At 44.9% G+C, this 16,558-nt stretch overlaps 2 protein-coding genes across 4 annotated transcripts; one reads left to right on the top strand and one right to left on the bottom strand.

Annotated features, from left to right (window-relative positions):
• Positions 1–570: 570 nt before the first annotated feature.
• PARK7 (Parkinsonism associated deglycase) lies at positions 571–9,241 on the bottom strand. Of its 3 annotated transcripts, none has more exons than XM_048326342.1 (7): positions 9,138–9,241; positions 5,840–5,973; positions 5,019–5,120; positions 4,336–4,395; positions 3,342–3,411; positions 1,750–1,836; positions 571–1,022 (listed from the first exon to the last, which is right to left on the bottom strand). In XM_048326342.1, the coding sequence occupies exons 2-7, from the start codon at positions 5,927–5,929 to the stop codon at positions 862–864; spliced, it is 570 nt and encodes a 189-aa protein (XP_048182299.1). In that variant the 5' UTR covers positions 5,930–5,973; positions 9,138–9,241; the 3' UTR covers positions 571–861. The 3 variants fall into 3 exon arrangements, with proteins under 3 accessions (XP_048182299.1, XP_048182300.1, XP_048182298.1); XM_048326343.1 differs by lacking the exon at positions 9,138–9,241 and adding an exon at positions 8,065–8,083; XM_048326341.1 differs by lacking the exon at positions 9,138–9,241 and adding an exon at positions 7,730–7,893.
• Positions 9,242–9,362: 121 nt separating this feature from the next.
• TNFRSF9 (TNF receptor superfamily member 9) lies at positions 9,363–12,863 on the top strand. The gene is made up of 7 exons (XM_048326340.1): positions 9,363–9,477; positions 9,550–9,657; positions 9,862–9,999; positions 10,499–10,565; positions 10,662–10,798; positions 11,018–11,152; positions 12,558–12,863. The coding sequence occupies exons 1-7, from the start codon at positions 9,378–9,380 to the stop codon at positions 12,680–12,682; spliced, it is 810 nt and encodes a 269-aa protein (XP_048182297.1). The 5' UTR covers positions 9,363–9,377; the 3' UTR covers positions 12,683–12,863.
• Positions 12,864–16,558: the final 3,695 nt, after the last annotated feature.

Here is a 16,558-nt window from a genome sequence, read left to right as displayed (position 1 = left end):
TCAGCTGTCCAAATAGCTCAATGGATCTCAAATCATTTAATGCAGAAGACAAATTTCAAGGCATCATGTTCAACCTGCAAGAACTCTGGGGTGCTTGACAAGGTATGAATATTCACACTTTTAATTCAGTTCCACACTGTCTGAAAATTAATACTAGTTATTTGCCTTATTTGTACACAAGGAATTAAACACTGTTTTAACTAATTCTAGGTTACAACTTAATAATCTATGTCATAAAATCAGAGAGTATCCTGAGCTGGAAGAGACTCATGAAGGTCATTAAAACCAACTCCTGACTCCACAGAGGACAACCTAGAACTTAAACCATACAGCCAAGAGAAGTGTTGTTGAGAAGCGTTGTCCAAACACTTCTTGAATGCTGGCAGGCCTGGGGCCATGACCACCTCCCCAGGGAGCTTGTTCCAGTGTTTGACCACCTTCTCATTTCAGCTCAGACTTCAGAAGAACTGTGTGAGAATCTAAACAGACGTTGTTTTGAATAGTACATGGTGGTGAAAAGGTTTCATGGGTCTGAGTTGGGAGAAAACACACAAAGGAACAACACACCAGTAGGGATGCTTCATTTTTATTTACTCAGCAGTTTTCCATGTGATTGTTAAATGCCATCCAAGAACTAAACAGGATTATTAGATGCTGGCTGCTATTTTTTGATTTTTGCTAACAGAATCTTTTTCCAGAAATGAAGACCTTTGGTTTGTTAAGGTATCCCAGTTCAGGTAAGTACAGTTACTAAATTCACCCACAATTAAAGTGTATTTACAACAGTGCACATTACAGTTATTCTACAAGGGTAAGACTCTCTATCTAAATTTGTCCTAGTCCCTATCCCACACCAGCATTTCACTCTTTCAGTATTAGAGGTGCCTTCACCTGTTCAGCCACTTCTTTCCCCAGCAGCGTTTCCACAATGGCCAACCCAAACTCAAAGCTGGTGCCAGGCCCACGGCTGGTGAGGATGTTCCCATCCTTCTCCACGCGGCTCTCCGAGTACGAGTAGTGTGCTTGGGGGAATACACAACAGGAAGAGGGTCAGTGTCCAGCACAGTGCCCACAGCTGCCACAGAGGGCACAAGGACCTCAGCACTGCCTCCTAGCAGCTCATCCCTGCCTGCCGTCCTCAGGGAAGAACAGGGCCCAGAGGGAGCTCATTCCCAAGGTATGGGAATGCCCCTCTGACTCCAAAAGCTCCAGAAACACTCACTGAGCCTGTCAGCTCCCATGGGGTCACTTTCAGAAGTCAGACTGCTTTTGTGGAGCTGTTCACAAATTTCTTTTTTACCAAATGCATGCAGAAGAAATTGGGGAAACCCATCTGCTCACCTCCAGACTCATTAATGCTCACAGAATGACCTTCCTAGCATTTCACCACCACTTCCCTTAGGTAGGAGAAAAAGGTGTGGAGCTATCAGCTGCCACAGAACCAAAGCACTACTCACAGGAGAGTGGGAAAGGTGCTCCCAGAGTTTGCTGTTGGGACCACTGAGGCAAAGAACCAAAAAGAGGTGGCTCAGCCCCAAGAGGTTAAGGCAATAAATGCTCCTAATATGATAGCAGCAGCAGAATTCCCCCAACGATGACAATGTTAATACAGCCCTCTATTTGCCAGTGATACAGACTCAATTCAGGGAGACAAAGTAAGATAAAAAAGCTCTTTTCCCATCTTTAAACTGTGGGTTCAGGTAAAAAAAAAAAAGAGAAAACCTAAGAAGGGTTTGGACAGAAACATACCTCCATTCATCATTTTGTCTTTGGCCAAAGGATGCGTTGTGACTTTGCTTCCATACCCTATCCCATGTGCCAGAAGGGCAGTAGGACCTGTAAGAACACAAAGTTGCACCAGTGAGGAACTGCCTCTGCTACAAATACTTCTAGAACAGACATTTGGGCATTAGGACCTCCAGGGGCCAAAGCTCACTATGGACAGACTAGTTGTTATAAAAACTGATGCCAGCCCTACCTCTGAAGCAAAAAGCTCTCACATTACAGTTCACACTGATGTCCTACCCATGACTGTAGTGCCTTTGAAGGAGTGGGGAACAACCAACTTCCAGATAATACACTTTATTTAAAACTGCTTTACATTAAGAAACAAAAGGTCTGCACTTCAATCTGAACGCTAACTACCTACAAATACTTTACAACCTTGTTAAACCCTAAATTAGAGACTTAACAGATAGAATTTCATTTGAGCAAGTCTCTACATGCTACAGTTCTGTGCCAAACAGTATTTTGGACAGATAATGGCCTAACTGTTCAGTTTTTGGTTTCTTCATACTTCCTCCTTAGCCTGAATTGAGGAAGGAATTTGTGTCAAGAAGTGCTAAGTCATCAGACACAAAATCTTTATGGGAATTCCAAAAGAAACTGAAGGCAGGATTTGTCTGGCATGAGTTTCATTTCCGTGCATTCATTTAATTCTGGATTTAGTAGAGGAAATAACCTCTTTTGCTTTCAGTTGGAATGAGCTCTACGAATCATCCTGCTTACAAGCAAAGGCCTCTACTGGGCAAGGGTGAACTTGGATTGTTCTGTAAGAGACACAGATAAAGAAGCTGAAGACTATCATCACCAAGTTGAGGAATGTTCACAGCTCTGTGTGACTATCACCTAAATGAAGAAGAAAAGCAAAAAAAAACCCCAGCAATGTACCAGAAAACAAAAGTGAAAATCCCCTCCTAGAACACACTCTGACTGCCTTTTATGCACTCATCATCTCTCTCCTCACTCTCAGCTTTGAGTCCCGAGTACTGGCAATTTTTCACCTTGCTTTTTAAAACATGAATCTTAAAAAGTTCATGATCTGGATACCAAGCTGTGTAGAACACATAAGCAGACAACCCTCTCCTCAAACCAAGTACATTTTTTGCTGCAACTCAGCAAGGGTGAGACTGTAATTCTATATTTCTGGCCTCCTTTCTGAAGCTAAAGGGCAGGAGTGGTTATGTGAGATAAATTTACAGCAATGACATTCTGTCACTGCTGTGTACTTGCAGGGAGATCACCAGAATAAGCACATACTTAAAAAAACATCCTACCACAACTTTTCATTTTAAAGACAGCAACATGACTGATTGGAAGGAGCTAGGTAATACGCAGAACTTGCAGGATAAGTGTTCACAATTGTTTTAGAGATTTCTCTGCTATTAAATTTACAAAAAATTCGGATGCTGAAAGGTACGTGTATATATTATATATATTCATAAATTCATAAATTCCTGCTACTAAATTACAGGAACACAGATTTCTGCAACAGGAAACTCTCTTCATGCTCCTTCAAAATATTCAAATGCTTTACAAAGCAAGACACTTCAGTAACCCACCTGCACATATTGCAGCAATCAGGCCTTTTCTGCTTTCCTGGTCCTTTAAAATATCTTTCACAGCAGCAGACTGTACGAGGAAACATCACAAGTCATTGTTTGGAGTTGGTTATTTGAAGCATGGTTGAAATAATTTTCACTGAAAATTCTGTGAAACAGAACATGTTTTATACAGAAAACCAACCGGCATCTCCCCACTCTGCCTCAGGACAGAGGGCAATGAGAACATCAAGAAAGAGAAAAACTGAAACCAATATATACTTGCCCCAGAAGGAAAGAGGAAGGAAATCAGAAGGAACTGCAGCAAGTACTTGACCCTGGTTAACCCATGGCCATAGAAAGTTGTTTGAAAATTCACAAGACGAATTGTGTCTTGTGACACAAGGAAAGAGTATTCATAAGATACCACCAGACAGTCTCTGTCAAGATTTATATGGGATATTTGTCTCATATTCCAGGCCTTAAAAACTCTGTGATACCACAAGGAAAGAGTATTCATAAGATACCACCAGACAGTCTCTGTCAAGATTTATATGGGATATTTGTCTCATATTCCAGGCCTTAAAAACTCTGTGATACCACCTAAATCCTATTTGATAGATCAATTTGTTTGCCTGCCTGCCTTCCACAAGGAATTCATACCACCACTGCAACAGTTTTGCACCAGAGACAGAATACTGTAAAGGAGCATGTCCCTTGGGTTTGGACAGTTTTGTGTCTCAGGCAATTAAATCTTCATTTGCAACCGTTTCATCTTCATATGAATATGAACAGAGATCTTCCCACAATGCACAACACCCTTTCATTTTTATTCTCCTTTACCAGGTACCCAAGTCCAAGAATTTACCCAGCTGTCCCACCTATAAAGTCACAAGAAGGCTTAAGACCATTAACAGTTAGGTGCTGAACTGAATCTGCAGGATTACTAAGCAAGTGCTGACCACCCCACTACTCATGAGAATGCCCATGAGTTCCTAAAATACCAGAACTTTACCTCAGACAAGTTTTGAGCTCCAAGGTTACCCCCAGGAAGGACCACAACATCATAAGGCCCCTAAACAAAGAAAAGGTAAAACTGTTCTGTTGAAGAGAGTCTGATACATACATTACACTGTTTGAAGACCACTGCAGCTGATTCAAAGTGAACAACACTTTATGATCAGAGAATCAGTTCTAATCACAGGAAAAATACAATTTCCTGTTCCAGGAAAAGCCTATTATCAGTAAAGTCTCTCACAGAACTAACTTTTAAGCCTAGGGCACTTAAAAGCTTCAGCAAGCAAGTGGCAGCTCTTCTGTAGTAAAGACAAGTGGTTTTGCTCCAACCTTACGTACAGGTCTAACTATAACGTTATTTAGCTTCTCCTCAGAATTCTTGAGTTGGTCCAAATCACAGTATTTTGTTGGGTCAACTAGCAGGAAGAATAAAGCTCTGTGACTGACACTTTGCAAAAACAAATACCTGGGCAGAATTAAGAAATCTGTCTGAACCTAGCAGGCTATGACAATACTGAAGGGGAGCACGGTGGGATGTGCAGTTCTCCAATTCACTGCTACATGGAGCAAACACAACATGCAACGTGTGTCCAGCAGTAATGCATAAGCTTTCCAAATTCACCTCAGAAACTGTGACAAAGACTATGCTGGCCATTGTACCAGAGCAGGGTGATGACCAACCTCTTTTCTGGCATCTTCAAGACTGGCATCAGGACAAATGAAGACATCTCGACTGCACTGCACTGGTTCTTTTCCTGTTAGGCCTGCAACAGTCACCTTGATCTAACAGGAGAACAAATATTATTATTACAAATCAAGGATCTGGGGCATTTTTCTTTTATGTGAGTTCTTAAGTAGTACACAGAAAAGCAAAGCACTACTGAAAGTTTGTTCCTCTTATGACACCGAAATTGGGGGAGCACAGCGATGGAATGACAAAGGTGTGGGAGAAGGTAATTTTTATTTCAGTCATTTCTATACAAGGGAAGTTGGTGTGTTTATTTAAAGTATTATTTTCATTCCTGATGAGATGACAACGGTGTGCTACCACAACTGCAAGAGTAACAAACAGTGTGAGGAATCCCAGCAGCCAGAACTGTAGTTTATAACCGAATTTCAAAAGTAGCTCAAGAAAAGCTATTCAATGTCATGAGCTGTAATGTACTGAGCTTTTCAGACCCCTAAAAAGAGGTACTTCCAGTTACTATACATGGAAGTAGCTGTGTTTTCTGACAGAGTAGGATTTACTTGAAACATTTGCTCTGGTCCACATTAGACTTGTATTTTGAAAGGTCACCTTTTTTGAAAGGTTACCAACAAATGTCAGTTGTCAGGCATGCTCATTACGTCCATAGCACAAGTATTTGCTAACCAGTAAGGTGATGAGGGTAAATTTTCATTTCACACAACAGACTACACACTGAATTCCTGGCAATGAACATCAACTTGAGGCAATGATTGACCATGCACTCACAGAGATTTTTCACAGTCTGCATACTCACCCCAGCTCTTCTCATAACATCAGTTGGGATTACAGTTTCCATCTCCTCTGCCCCTTTTGCCAGAATCACCAATGCTCTCTTTGAGGCCATGTCTTGAGGGGCTTCTATTAGGGAGATGGTTGTGAAGGAAAGGGCTGAGAGGGGTAGAAAGATACAATGTGGTTAGAAGGCAAATGCCCTCCTACAAATCCATCCTCATGTTGAAATTTAACAGTAATTTGTACTTTTGCATGTTCTTTCATTTAAACCACCTCAAAATGGTTCACTAGCTTTAATCAATATTCATAGCAATCCTGTTTAACTAAGGAGATTTTAAAAAGAATGCATTATGATATTAAAAGATTAAGGCACTTGTGCAGTGGGAGGCATAGCACATCAGCACCAGAAGAGGAAGGAGCTTGGCCTAATCAAGAGCTTACATGACCTGTGTCTGCCAGAAAGGGGTTCAGGGTGGGTGGCAGAGTTGTTTTCAATTTGCACACCCTCATTCATTCCGAGACGATTGACTCCTACCCAGGTCAGCACTTACAAAAAGGGCTTGCATGAGCTTTGACCTCATGTCTGGTTTTTAGTTTCCACACAGCATGCTTCATGAAGAGTTTCCTGTGACTTAATAATGACTCGACCAGTGCCCCTGCAAAATCTCACCAATAGATTTTCTGGGTTATTTCACAATTTTGTGGGGGAAGAAACACATGTGCACATGTGTGATGGGGGAGCAGACCACAGGATTTAGCAAATGGAACAAACCAGGCTTAAGACTTTTTTTTTTTTTAGCTTCTAAATTCAAGTTAGGTGAATGGCCAAATTTCCATTTGAAGGTTAAGTTACAATTTCTTTACATCATATAAAATACTCACTAACTCATACTGGTCTGTCAGAAGTCTGTGAAAGCATCTGTGACGTGAGAAGGTATTTCACAGCTTACTACTCTAGAAAGACAGATTTTTGTCCTATGCAGGCATCTTCCATCTAGAAATGCCTGTAGTACCTGAGAGCTCTTCATAAAATGTGATACACATTTAGGTGCCTACACAAAAGAAAACCATCCTCACCCTGCTGCAATTTCACCTGTTTTCAGGTTTGCTCCCTATTGGTAGCCGCCTTTAGAATGACGTTACTTCTAAAAAATATCCAGCACAAAATCCTGCAGCATGCTGAACCAGCCCAAGCAGAAAAATTCACTATATCAAATCCTACTTTTAGAGCAGCCTTATGTACTGTCAATGCAAACCCCACTGATCAAGTACATGCAAATCACAGGTATTAGTAATAACTTTAGGACAACTTAGAGCTTCTTAATAGCTTGTCTTGTGGGTACACATTGATTCTGCAAAATTTTCATATGAATTTGACTAACTAGCAAAAGACTCCTGAATTGCCACAATACAAAAATGCTGCATTTGCTTTTTATTGAAGAAAAATAGTCTAGATAATGGTTTGCATCCCTTTTTAACTAACAAAAATATATTTCATTAATTCTTTAGATGAAAACAAGGACCTGATCCTGAAACCTTTACTCTTTCTCCTAGTTTAGCAAAATGCAGTCTCTTCATAGTGCCTTTAGACATTTATTGTACAATACTGCCAAATTCTTGAGCATTAGTACTGTTCTTCATGCAGGTGCATATGTAAATAGCTGTCCCACTACTATGGAAAGATGATTTTTGAGAAGGCAGAACTAAGTTACACAGACCTAACAGCCATTTCATTTAACAAGCTACCTACACAAGGCCAGTTTGACATTTGCTCCTCAGTGCCAGCCAAAGCCGCCTCAAATCTATCAACCAAACCTATTTCCCGGCGTGAGTACCCATGCCTTTCTGGAGATGGTGATTTGCGCTGAATCAGAAACTCTTAAGAAGGGCGGGTTTTAAAAAAAAATCACACCTTCAGTGCCCCAACCACAGAGGCCGCTACCAGAGGCAGGGCCTAGCTGAAGGTGCACCAGCTCAGGCAGCCCGGGTGGAAAGGCCGCATCCCGACGATCTCATCTGTTCGTTTTGGGACACGGCGCCATTCCACGCAGCAGAGACGGCACAAGGCCGTGCCGGGGCCGAGGCCGCCTGCCGGGCGCGGCGGGGGAGCCCGGCCCCGGAGCGCAGCCACCCGGGCACCGCACCCGGGCACCGCACCCGCGCCCACGCCGACACCCCCCGCCCGCCGCCTGCGGGGCTCTCAGGGCCGGGCCCGCGGGGGCCGCAGCGGCGGCGGCCACAACTCACCTCAGCGGGGCCGCGGGCGGCTCTGGGACGCTCCGCCCCGGCCCCGCCCCCGCTCGGCCCCGCCGCCCGCCCGTACTGCGTGTCCGTGTCCCGCACGCACCGCTTTTCTCACGGTCGCTTGGAATGCAGAGAGCGCTCCGGTGGCCCCACCTTTACAGAGTCACTTCCTACGGCGGCACCGCGAACCGAGCTGCTGCTGCTCCTTCTCGGGCAGCCCCGCGCGAACAGAGCAGAACGGAGCCCTGCTCTTCTCCGCGCTCTGCCCGAAGCGTCCGCCCGACACTTCTGTTTCCCGAGGCTCACGGGGCACAGGGAATGGCCATGGCTCAGGGATAATGTTGCCCCTGGTTTTAAGGAGTTCCGGTGTTTTGAAGGAGAGACAGAGCTGTTAACGGGGTCCTTTCGGACTGCAAAACCCTGTTGTGTAAAACCCTGCCCGCAGGTGCAGACCTGGTCTGGCCCCAGGGTGCCGGGCTCACGAGAGCTCCGGCAGAGCAGCTCAAGTCCAGGTGAGGAGAGCCGGTCATAGGGAAGGACTTCGCTGAGCGCTCTCCTGGGATCGGTGCAGGATTCAGCTCCCGGTACAGGGCGCTTGGTGTACTGCCCACAGTGGGCTCCGCCAAAACCCTGGACAGGCTGGTCCTTACTGTGCCTGCCCGTGTGCCGGGCACGCACACGCGGCAGATGCGTTCGCTCCTCAGTTACAACTCCGCAATCAACTTCGCAACGCTGTCCGCGTCCGCTGCTGCCCACGCTCCCCGGGCCCGGCTGAGGGACAGGGCCGCGGCCGGGGATTGGCTGCGGGGAGGCGCAGGGGGCGGGGCCGAGCCCGGGGATTGGCTGCTGGGGGCCGCAGGGGGCGGGGCCGCGAGGCCGGCCCGCGCCGCTCCCGTGCCGCCGGTGCGCGCTCCCTCGGGCGGGTGGGACGCCACGCCCTCCCGGCCAGACCGTGGCGCTCGGCTCTCCGTGCGTGTCCCTGTCATGCCCATGTGGTTTCGGCATCTCCTCTCTGCTGGGGCCTGCCAGCCCCGCCTCTCCCCTTTCGCCCCCCGGGGATTCCGCGCGGGACTCACCGGGAAGCCCCAGCGGTGAAAAGGGCGGCCGCTGACCGACATCGGTGAGAGAGCTCTGCGGGCGCTGCCAGGCAGAGCTGAGGGGTCGCGCCTCTGGGAGGGTCCGGAAAGCCCCGCCGGGCCGGGGTTTCCCCGCCGCCCCCGGGATGACGCAGCCAGAGCCCCCGGGGGCGGCCGCTAAGGGCCGGCGCCGGGCGCCACGCGCGCAGTCCCGCCGGCCGCGCCGCCGCGCTCCCACCCATGGCTCCGGGCCGGGCGCTGCTGCCCGCGGCGCTGCTGGCGCTGGCGCTGAGCCCGGGGCCCGCGGCCGCGGTGCCGTGCATCGCTGACTGCCCGGCGGGTAAGGGCCGGGACGGGGCGGGGGCGATGCGCCGGGCGCGGCCCTCGGTGACCGCTGTGTCTCGCCCCGCAGGTACGTTCGTGGCGAGCGCGGACTGCGCGTCCTGCCTGCCCTGCCCGGCCGGCACCTTCTCCAGCGCGGCGGGACGCGGCGACTGCAGAATGTGTCGGAAGTGCGAAGGTACCGGCGGCGACGCCACCAGCCCTTCTGTGACCTCCCGCGGCAACGACGCGGCACCTGCCCGGGGGAGACGCGCCACTGGCCAAATAACGCTACGCGCCTACGCTAAAGCCACCAGCCTGATTTTTGTGAGAGCAAAGGTCCGAGCCTTTGCTGCTCCACGCTGTGCATGCTGTAACCTAAGACTTGTTTTTTCCCTTGCAGGAATATTCCGGTATTTAAAAGAGTGTTCCTCAACAAGTGATGCTGAATGCACGTGCAAGGAGGGCTATCGCTGTGGCGGTGATGGCTGCACCTTCTGCACCCGAAGCTGTGGCGTGGGCCAGGAGAGCACCGGGAACGGTAGGATCACCTTTCCCCAGCAGCTGAAAGCCCCTCTGCTTCCTGCACCAGACACACTGCACTGCCTCTTGCACAGTGCAGAAGCAGATAGAGGAAGGACCTCTCAAGATAAAAGCTGCCACTGCTGCTAAACACTTTGCGTGGTGGTGGAGTAAGTTAAAGAGCAGACAAACTCACCACACTCTGAGCCCTACTACAGCTCAAATCATGCACCAGTTAGTTCCTTTTGCATGGCAGTGCTTTGGTTGCCAGCATGAGGGAAACTGAACTGGGAACCCTGGAGTTAGGCATGGTTTGTGGCATCTTCTGCCAAATCAACTGGCTTTGTAGCCAAGTACTGTACTGGTCTGTGGCTGACAGGGAAAGACTTGCCTTGCATACTCAGAGTGGCTTATGAAATAGTAATTCTGTCACTGTACAAGCAGGCAAAATTAATGTTTCACATGTTGTGTTTTAAATGCTTATCTTGTACAATTTTACCTATCCTTGTCTGTTGAAGGTTGCCGGACTTGCCGCTATGGAACCTTTAATGATCAGCCCAATGGCTCCTGTAAAAACTGGACAAAGTAAGTAAGCTAAAAAAAAAAATGCTACAGCTATTACACTTGACTGGATTTTAAATTTTTTTTTTCTTTTCCCTGTTTGCTGTAAATGTCTTTCAGGTGCTCTGGAAACCAAGTCCTGGAGCCTGGAACTCCAGCAAAAGATGTCATTTGCAAACATGCTTCAGTTAATCCCACTTTAGTCACTACTCTACCTACCACGTCTCTTGAAATTCCAGTTTCTATCACTGTGCCAGGTGAGTCATTGTATAATATTGCTTATAAAGAATTATGATCTACTTAAACATAGTACAGCTCATTCATTTTCCATTTAAAGCAAAAGTCCTTTTTTCTATGCATTTCCAGTGTTGCAGACTTATCCAGAAGCAAGGTGGGCGACAAAAGTTTTCCGCTACTTCAGGGGCAGTAGAATTTTGTTCTGTAAATACTCTTAAAGAATGTTGTTTATTTCCTAGGGAATGATGTCCAGACAGACATGATCAGGATTTCTCTTGCTGTGGCTGGGCTGTCGTGCATAGTGTTTCTGCTGCCTTTGTGCATCTGCTTCAGTGTCTGGCAGAAAAAGAAACTACACACTGTCTTCAAGAAAAGTAAGATAAATACACTCTTCAGTTTTTCTTTTTGAAACTAGACAGAAATCAGGAATCCAGGTTAAGTGTCTTTCAAAGATAGTTGCAGTGGCTTCATTTTTTTTTGGCCTTGTAAGTGAGAAGCAACTGAAAGGGAAACAGTTTTGGAATTTTTATTGCAGAAAGCACTGTGGGTGTTAGGTCAAGTGCCTGTTTATCCTTAGAAGTGAAGTATTCGTGAGAGGTGAAAAAGCTCAGCTGAGCTTTGCTGCTCCAGTTAAAGGCCAGTTCAGTTTAATACTTCCAAGCAGGGAAGTACTTCCAAGCCTGCGGGGCTGTAACACTTTGCAGTTCTCTCTGCTCGGAGAGAGTACCCATGGCCTGGAGTGAGTGAGTGTCTTGGAGCTCTGGCTGCAGTAGAAGAGGGGACATCAGTCTGGACGTACTGCTCCACAGGTGCAGAGTCAGCCTGAATCCAGCACTGCCCCCCAAGAGCTAAGCCCTGGGCAAACTCAAGAGTTCAGCACAAAGATGAAGCTAATTCCATTCAATGAAGTTTATAGTTGGTTTGTTTGGTTTTTTGGGGGGTTCTCTCTCCCTTTCTCTTCTTTTCCCCTGTCCTAAGGATAAGGGCTGAATCTTCTAGTGTAATTCTAAATACAGAAGACTATAGCAGTCCAAAAATCTATTTCCTTCATGTTGGTCTTCCTTTCATTGCCATGACAAACAGAGCACTAGAGGCCCTGCTGAATTAGGGAAAACAAAGTATGATAAATTAGTTTTGTCAGATATCCATGCTGTAGAGGAATAATTTCAGATTGTAGAATAACTTGGAAGATTTTTTTCTTCCCAACTTCGTGCACTTGTGACTGAGGAATGGCGAAATAAGATGGCTGAATAAATAAAACAGAAAGGGGAAATTTGTCCAGTTCTTGGCCCCTCACTTCAAGAAACAGTGAGGTGCTGGAGTGAGTCCAGAGAAGGGCAGCAAAGTTGAGGAAGGATCTGAAGGGTAAGTCTTTGAGGAGCAGCTGAGGGAGCTGGGGTTGTTTAGCCTGGGGAAAAGGAGGCTCAGGGGAGACCTTCTTGCCCTCTACAACTCCCTGAAATGTGGCTGCAGCCAGATGGGGGTCAGTTTTTTCTCCCAGGCAACCAGTGACAGGACAAGTGGACACATCCTTAAGCTACATCAGGGGAGGTCCAGGTTGGAGATCAGGAGGAATTTCTTCCCAAAAAGGGTTGTTAAAGATTGGAACAGGCTACCCAGGGAGGTGGTGGAGTCACTGTCTCTGGAGGTGTTCAAGAAACAACTGGACATGGCACTCAGAGCTCTGGTCTGGTTTACAACGTGTGTGGTCAAAGGTTGGACTAAGTGATTTCAGAGGTCTTTTCTAACCTAATTGATTTCTGTGATTCTGTTCTTCAGTGCACACACCTGAACAGTCAATTCAGGAAGATGATGCCTGCAGCTGCCACTTCCCTGAGGAAGAACAAGGTGAATATCAGGACCGTGGCAAATCCACAGAATTCAGAGATCTTTTGGTGAACTAGAAATTGAACTGTCCAAGTCAGCCACATTTGAATTTTCATTTGGAATACAGAACAAGAACCTGTTTATGTAAATAGAATGGGTGTCAGCATTTGAGTGTTAAAGCACTAAATAGCCCAGCCACTGAGGAAAAAGTGCTTTTTTTGTATTTCTTAAAAAAATAATAAAAAAACCCCCAAAACAGTTTGCTGACTTTTTTCCTCTAGGAGTAAGAATATTTCTAAGAAGTGGTTCTTGATCTACATGTAGAAAGAAATACTGCATTTAAAAGCTCTAACAGAAGTGCAGAGTAGTTTTCTGGTCCCTCATTAATGGTACCTGAGCCATAATTTACATACATTCCAAAAGTATTTGAAGCTAAAAAGGAGATCTGTCACACATTGTAGAGTCACTGGTGACACACATGCTCTCTTACTACCAGCCATCCTCTTGAGTCTGGAGCTGTAGCTCCTCCCAAAGTCTGGCTCAAACCCAGCAGTTTTGGGGTTTGTGTGCAAACACAGATGGAGCTCATTTGATCCCATCAGCCCTGGAAACATCCCTGGCCTCACCACTGCACCCCTTGCATATAGGGGAAAGGAAGCCATAAAAATCTTGAGCTGCAAAGTGTTCCACAGCAGCATCTGCTGTTGTATTACACTGATTGGCTTGAGGGAGGCAGTGGAAACACTGAGAGAAGCTGTGGTTGACTTGAACTTAGAAATAGCTGTTACTTTGCAGCTGAACTGCACCACCTTCAGTCCTACATCATTCAGCTTTGATCTTTTAGGTGATGTAAACTTTTATGTACCTTGCAGCTGAACGTGTGGTATCTTTGTGGTACTATTTTTGTAACTGAGGTTGGAAAGATTATAACACCAGACACTATCTGTCTCTCTGATCAAATACTGTTACTTTGGTCTTGAGAAAAAAGAAAATGCATATTTGAGTCACGGCGTTCGCAACACCATTTTTAACCATTTACAAAACTCACCTATTTTATTAATTCAGTAAATGTTACTCAAAAAATAGAATGAAAATGCACTAATATGGGGGTTAAGAGTGATTTTCCCCTCTTTGAGTTCAATGCAAGGGAAAACTATTTTGCATTTGAACAATGACAGGCCATCTCTTTATTCAGCAGGTTACAATAGCAGATTATTTTCACCAAGCCACACTTACAAGTTTTGATAAATTTACATACAAGTAAATATAAAATAGTTTTATATAGTGAGAAAATAAATACCATAAAAAGCCTGAGCTGTGAAGTTTTTATTTTTATCCCTAGCTCAAGTCTTCTATTAGTACTTTCAGCCACGAGAACTGAGTGACTATTACGTCAAGATCGCAAACTTGAAGGCATGAACAGGACGCATGAAAAGCCACCAAACTATTTATAAATCTAAGATGTATCTATAAATCAAAGAGTGACCTTTGCATCACTGACTATATGTACTCAACGTTGACTGTATCTTAGAACAAGATAAAAAGAATAGTTCTGCTTGTGATTAATTTCTAGCCCAATCATAAGGTAGAGAATTAATGTACATGTTCAGAAAACATCTGGTGTTTTCTCCTTGGGAAAAGAGATACCAGCTAGTAAATTCTGCATATATTTTGAAATGCTTCAAATAAAGTGCAAACCCCTTATTTTTCTTGTCCGTACCTGAAGCAGAAATAAATCTACTTAGTGACCAGTGAGGACACATTTACACCAGAACTGGAGTTCTGGACTGTTTCAGGGAATAGTCATTCACAGAAGAAGGTACATTCTGAAGAAAATGTTAGGAACACCCTTCCTTTCAATCAAAGAACTATGTGGGTAATATTACCTGTGACTTCTGTCATTTGAGAGTACTGAGGCCTGAATTAATGATAAACAGATTTTGTTGGCACAAACATTTGTTGTCAAATGTGTGCAGATGATACATTTGCATTTCACAACAATGCACATCACCTGGCCACAGAAGCAGCACGAGATTGGCTAATTTGTACTTCTGTGAAATACCCCAAATACACCTAAAAGCAAACACGTTTATAAATAAGAACCAAGGAAAGACTGGAAGAAACCATATTTTGAAAAGTGAAGTAATTCGTGGTACAATTGCAAAGGGAAGGTCAGGGTACTTCACAGTGTGCAGTGCTTCTTCACTCCCCAAAAGCTTTGGCAGCAGAGCTGTATTTCATGTGGTCCTCACAGAACTGAGAATAAATACAGGTGAATTCATCTGTTTTGCCACCAAGCACCCAAACAGGACATTCCAATGCATAGCAAGAGCACCACTACAAATACCAATACAGTTGGAGTGTTTAGCCATTTACAGATTTATACAATATTCAAATTCTGTGAATTGTGGCTTTCTATAAAAAATTCAAACTACAGCCATAGAATCGTGCACTTCCTTGAACATAATTCATTCTTGTGTGGTGTGTAATTTGCCTTCACTGTGATCACATAGAACAAATGTATTAGAAGCTTGCTCCCATTCTAGACCCCTCATAAACAGATATTTAATATAAAAGTTCTAAAGAACTTGCTTGAATCTTACTTTTTGTTATGCTTGTAGCAGACAGCTATAAAACCACTTCCAGCAGTATGCTATGAAAATGCAATAAGCAGATTCATGAATTAAGTTTGTTAGGAAGCTTGTATCTGCAAAAAAGCCACATATTTGTACCTTCCTTTTTTCCTTTTCAAATTACCCTTTTGTCCTCTGAAAAAAAATCTACAGCAGGTAGTAAAACTTCAGTCAAAGCTAGATAATACGACAAGTGGCTACTATGCAAAGCACAGAAGCAGAAATGGTGTCAGTATCTGACATCATTCAGGGTGTCACATGCAATTTTTTAAAATACTTTGTTCTTTGCTTTTACAGAGTGTTACATAGTAAGGTTTAGGGATCCTCAGTGACTAGATTAAAATAAACGCTGTAATCACAATTAAATTTCTGTCAGTGTTGTACCAAGAAACAGCCAGAATCACCACACATGTCCAAGGAGAAAAGCTCAATTTAATTAATTACAAAAACCGGTTTATATAACGTGGTCCGCAACAGCGGTAGGAGACTATTGGTCCCGTGACCAACCACCCTCTAAAAGGATCAGCTGAGGTTCTCTAACACCCATTCAGAATATTTTTTCCCAGAGTACCAAAACAAGGCTGGAAAACAAACCCAGGTGCAGAGATAGAGAATTAGTTTACAAAATCGTCTTTCATTGTTTCTCAGCTAAAGCATGAGAAAGAAAAACTTCACAAAATGCTTCAGCAACTGGAAAATTCCTCTGGTCCTGCTTTTTAGCATCCACAAATTTCTACTAGCTTTCCTGAATAGAATTTGTGGCTGAATTTGTTTCTTAACACAGAGGACAGCAGCCTTCCTGCCTGCATGTGGAGCACCTTAAGAAATCTTTCATCCAGCAAGGGTGAACAGAAAGAAACTGCACTGTGCATCTTTTACTACTGGTAATTAAAGCAGAAGGAAGCAGTAAAGCCTGGCTGTCCATAATTCAGAAGAAGGGCTGTGAAAAAGAAGTATTTTTTGGCAATGACAAATAGTTGATAGATCTTGGCTTCACAGGGAGCTTTTATTGAACACACACGTTGTTCAATATCTGAAGAAACTTATCAGTTGTCCCAGTTAGAGAGAAGGGAGGTGGAGTTTAGCACTGTATGGGTGTGACCAAGTTGTTTATTCTACACCACACACATCAGCACTGGGGTGTGGGGTTTTGGCAAGAGAAGCTGGGGGGCTGGAACTGGAAGTTCACCACCTTGCCTCGCTCACCAGAGCAGAGGGACTGTCACCAAATCAACTCTGGTGACCTCAGTTCCTCTGCTGCCTGCTACTTCCTCCTCCCATTTTCTCTGGGCTGAGACCGTGGTGCTGAACGGACAGTTT

The sequence above is a fragment of the Corvus hawaiiensis genome, chromosome 22 (assembly GCF_020740725.1).
Source record: "Corvus hawaiiensis isolate bCorHaw1 chromosome 22, bCorHaw1.pri.cur, whole genome shotgun sequence".
Taxonomy (NCBI): domain Eukaryota; kingdom Metazoa; phylum Chordata; class Aves; order Passeriformes; family Corvidae; genus Corvus; species Corvus hawaiiensis.
This window is presented reverse-complemented; position numbering and strand designations above follow the sequence as displayed.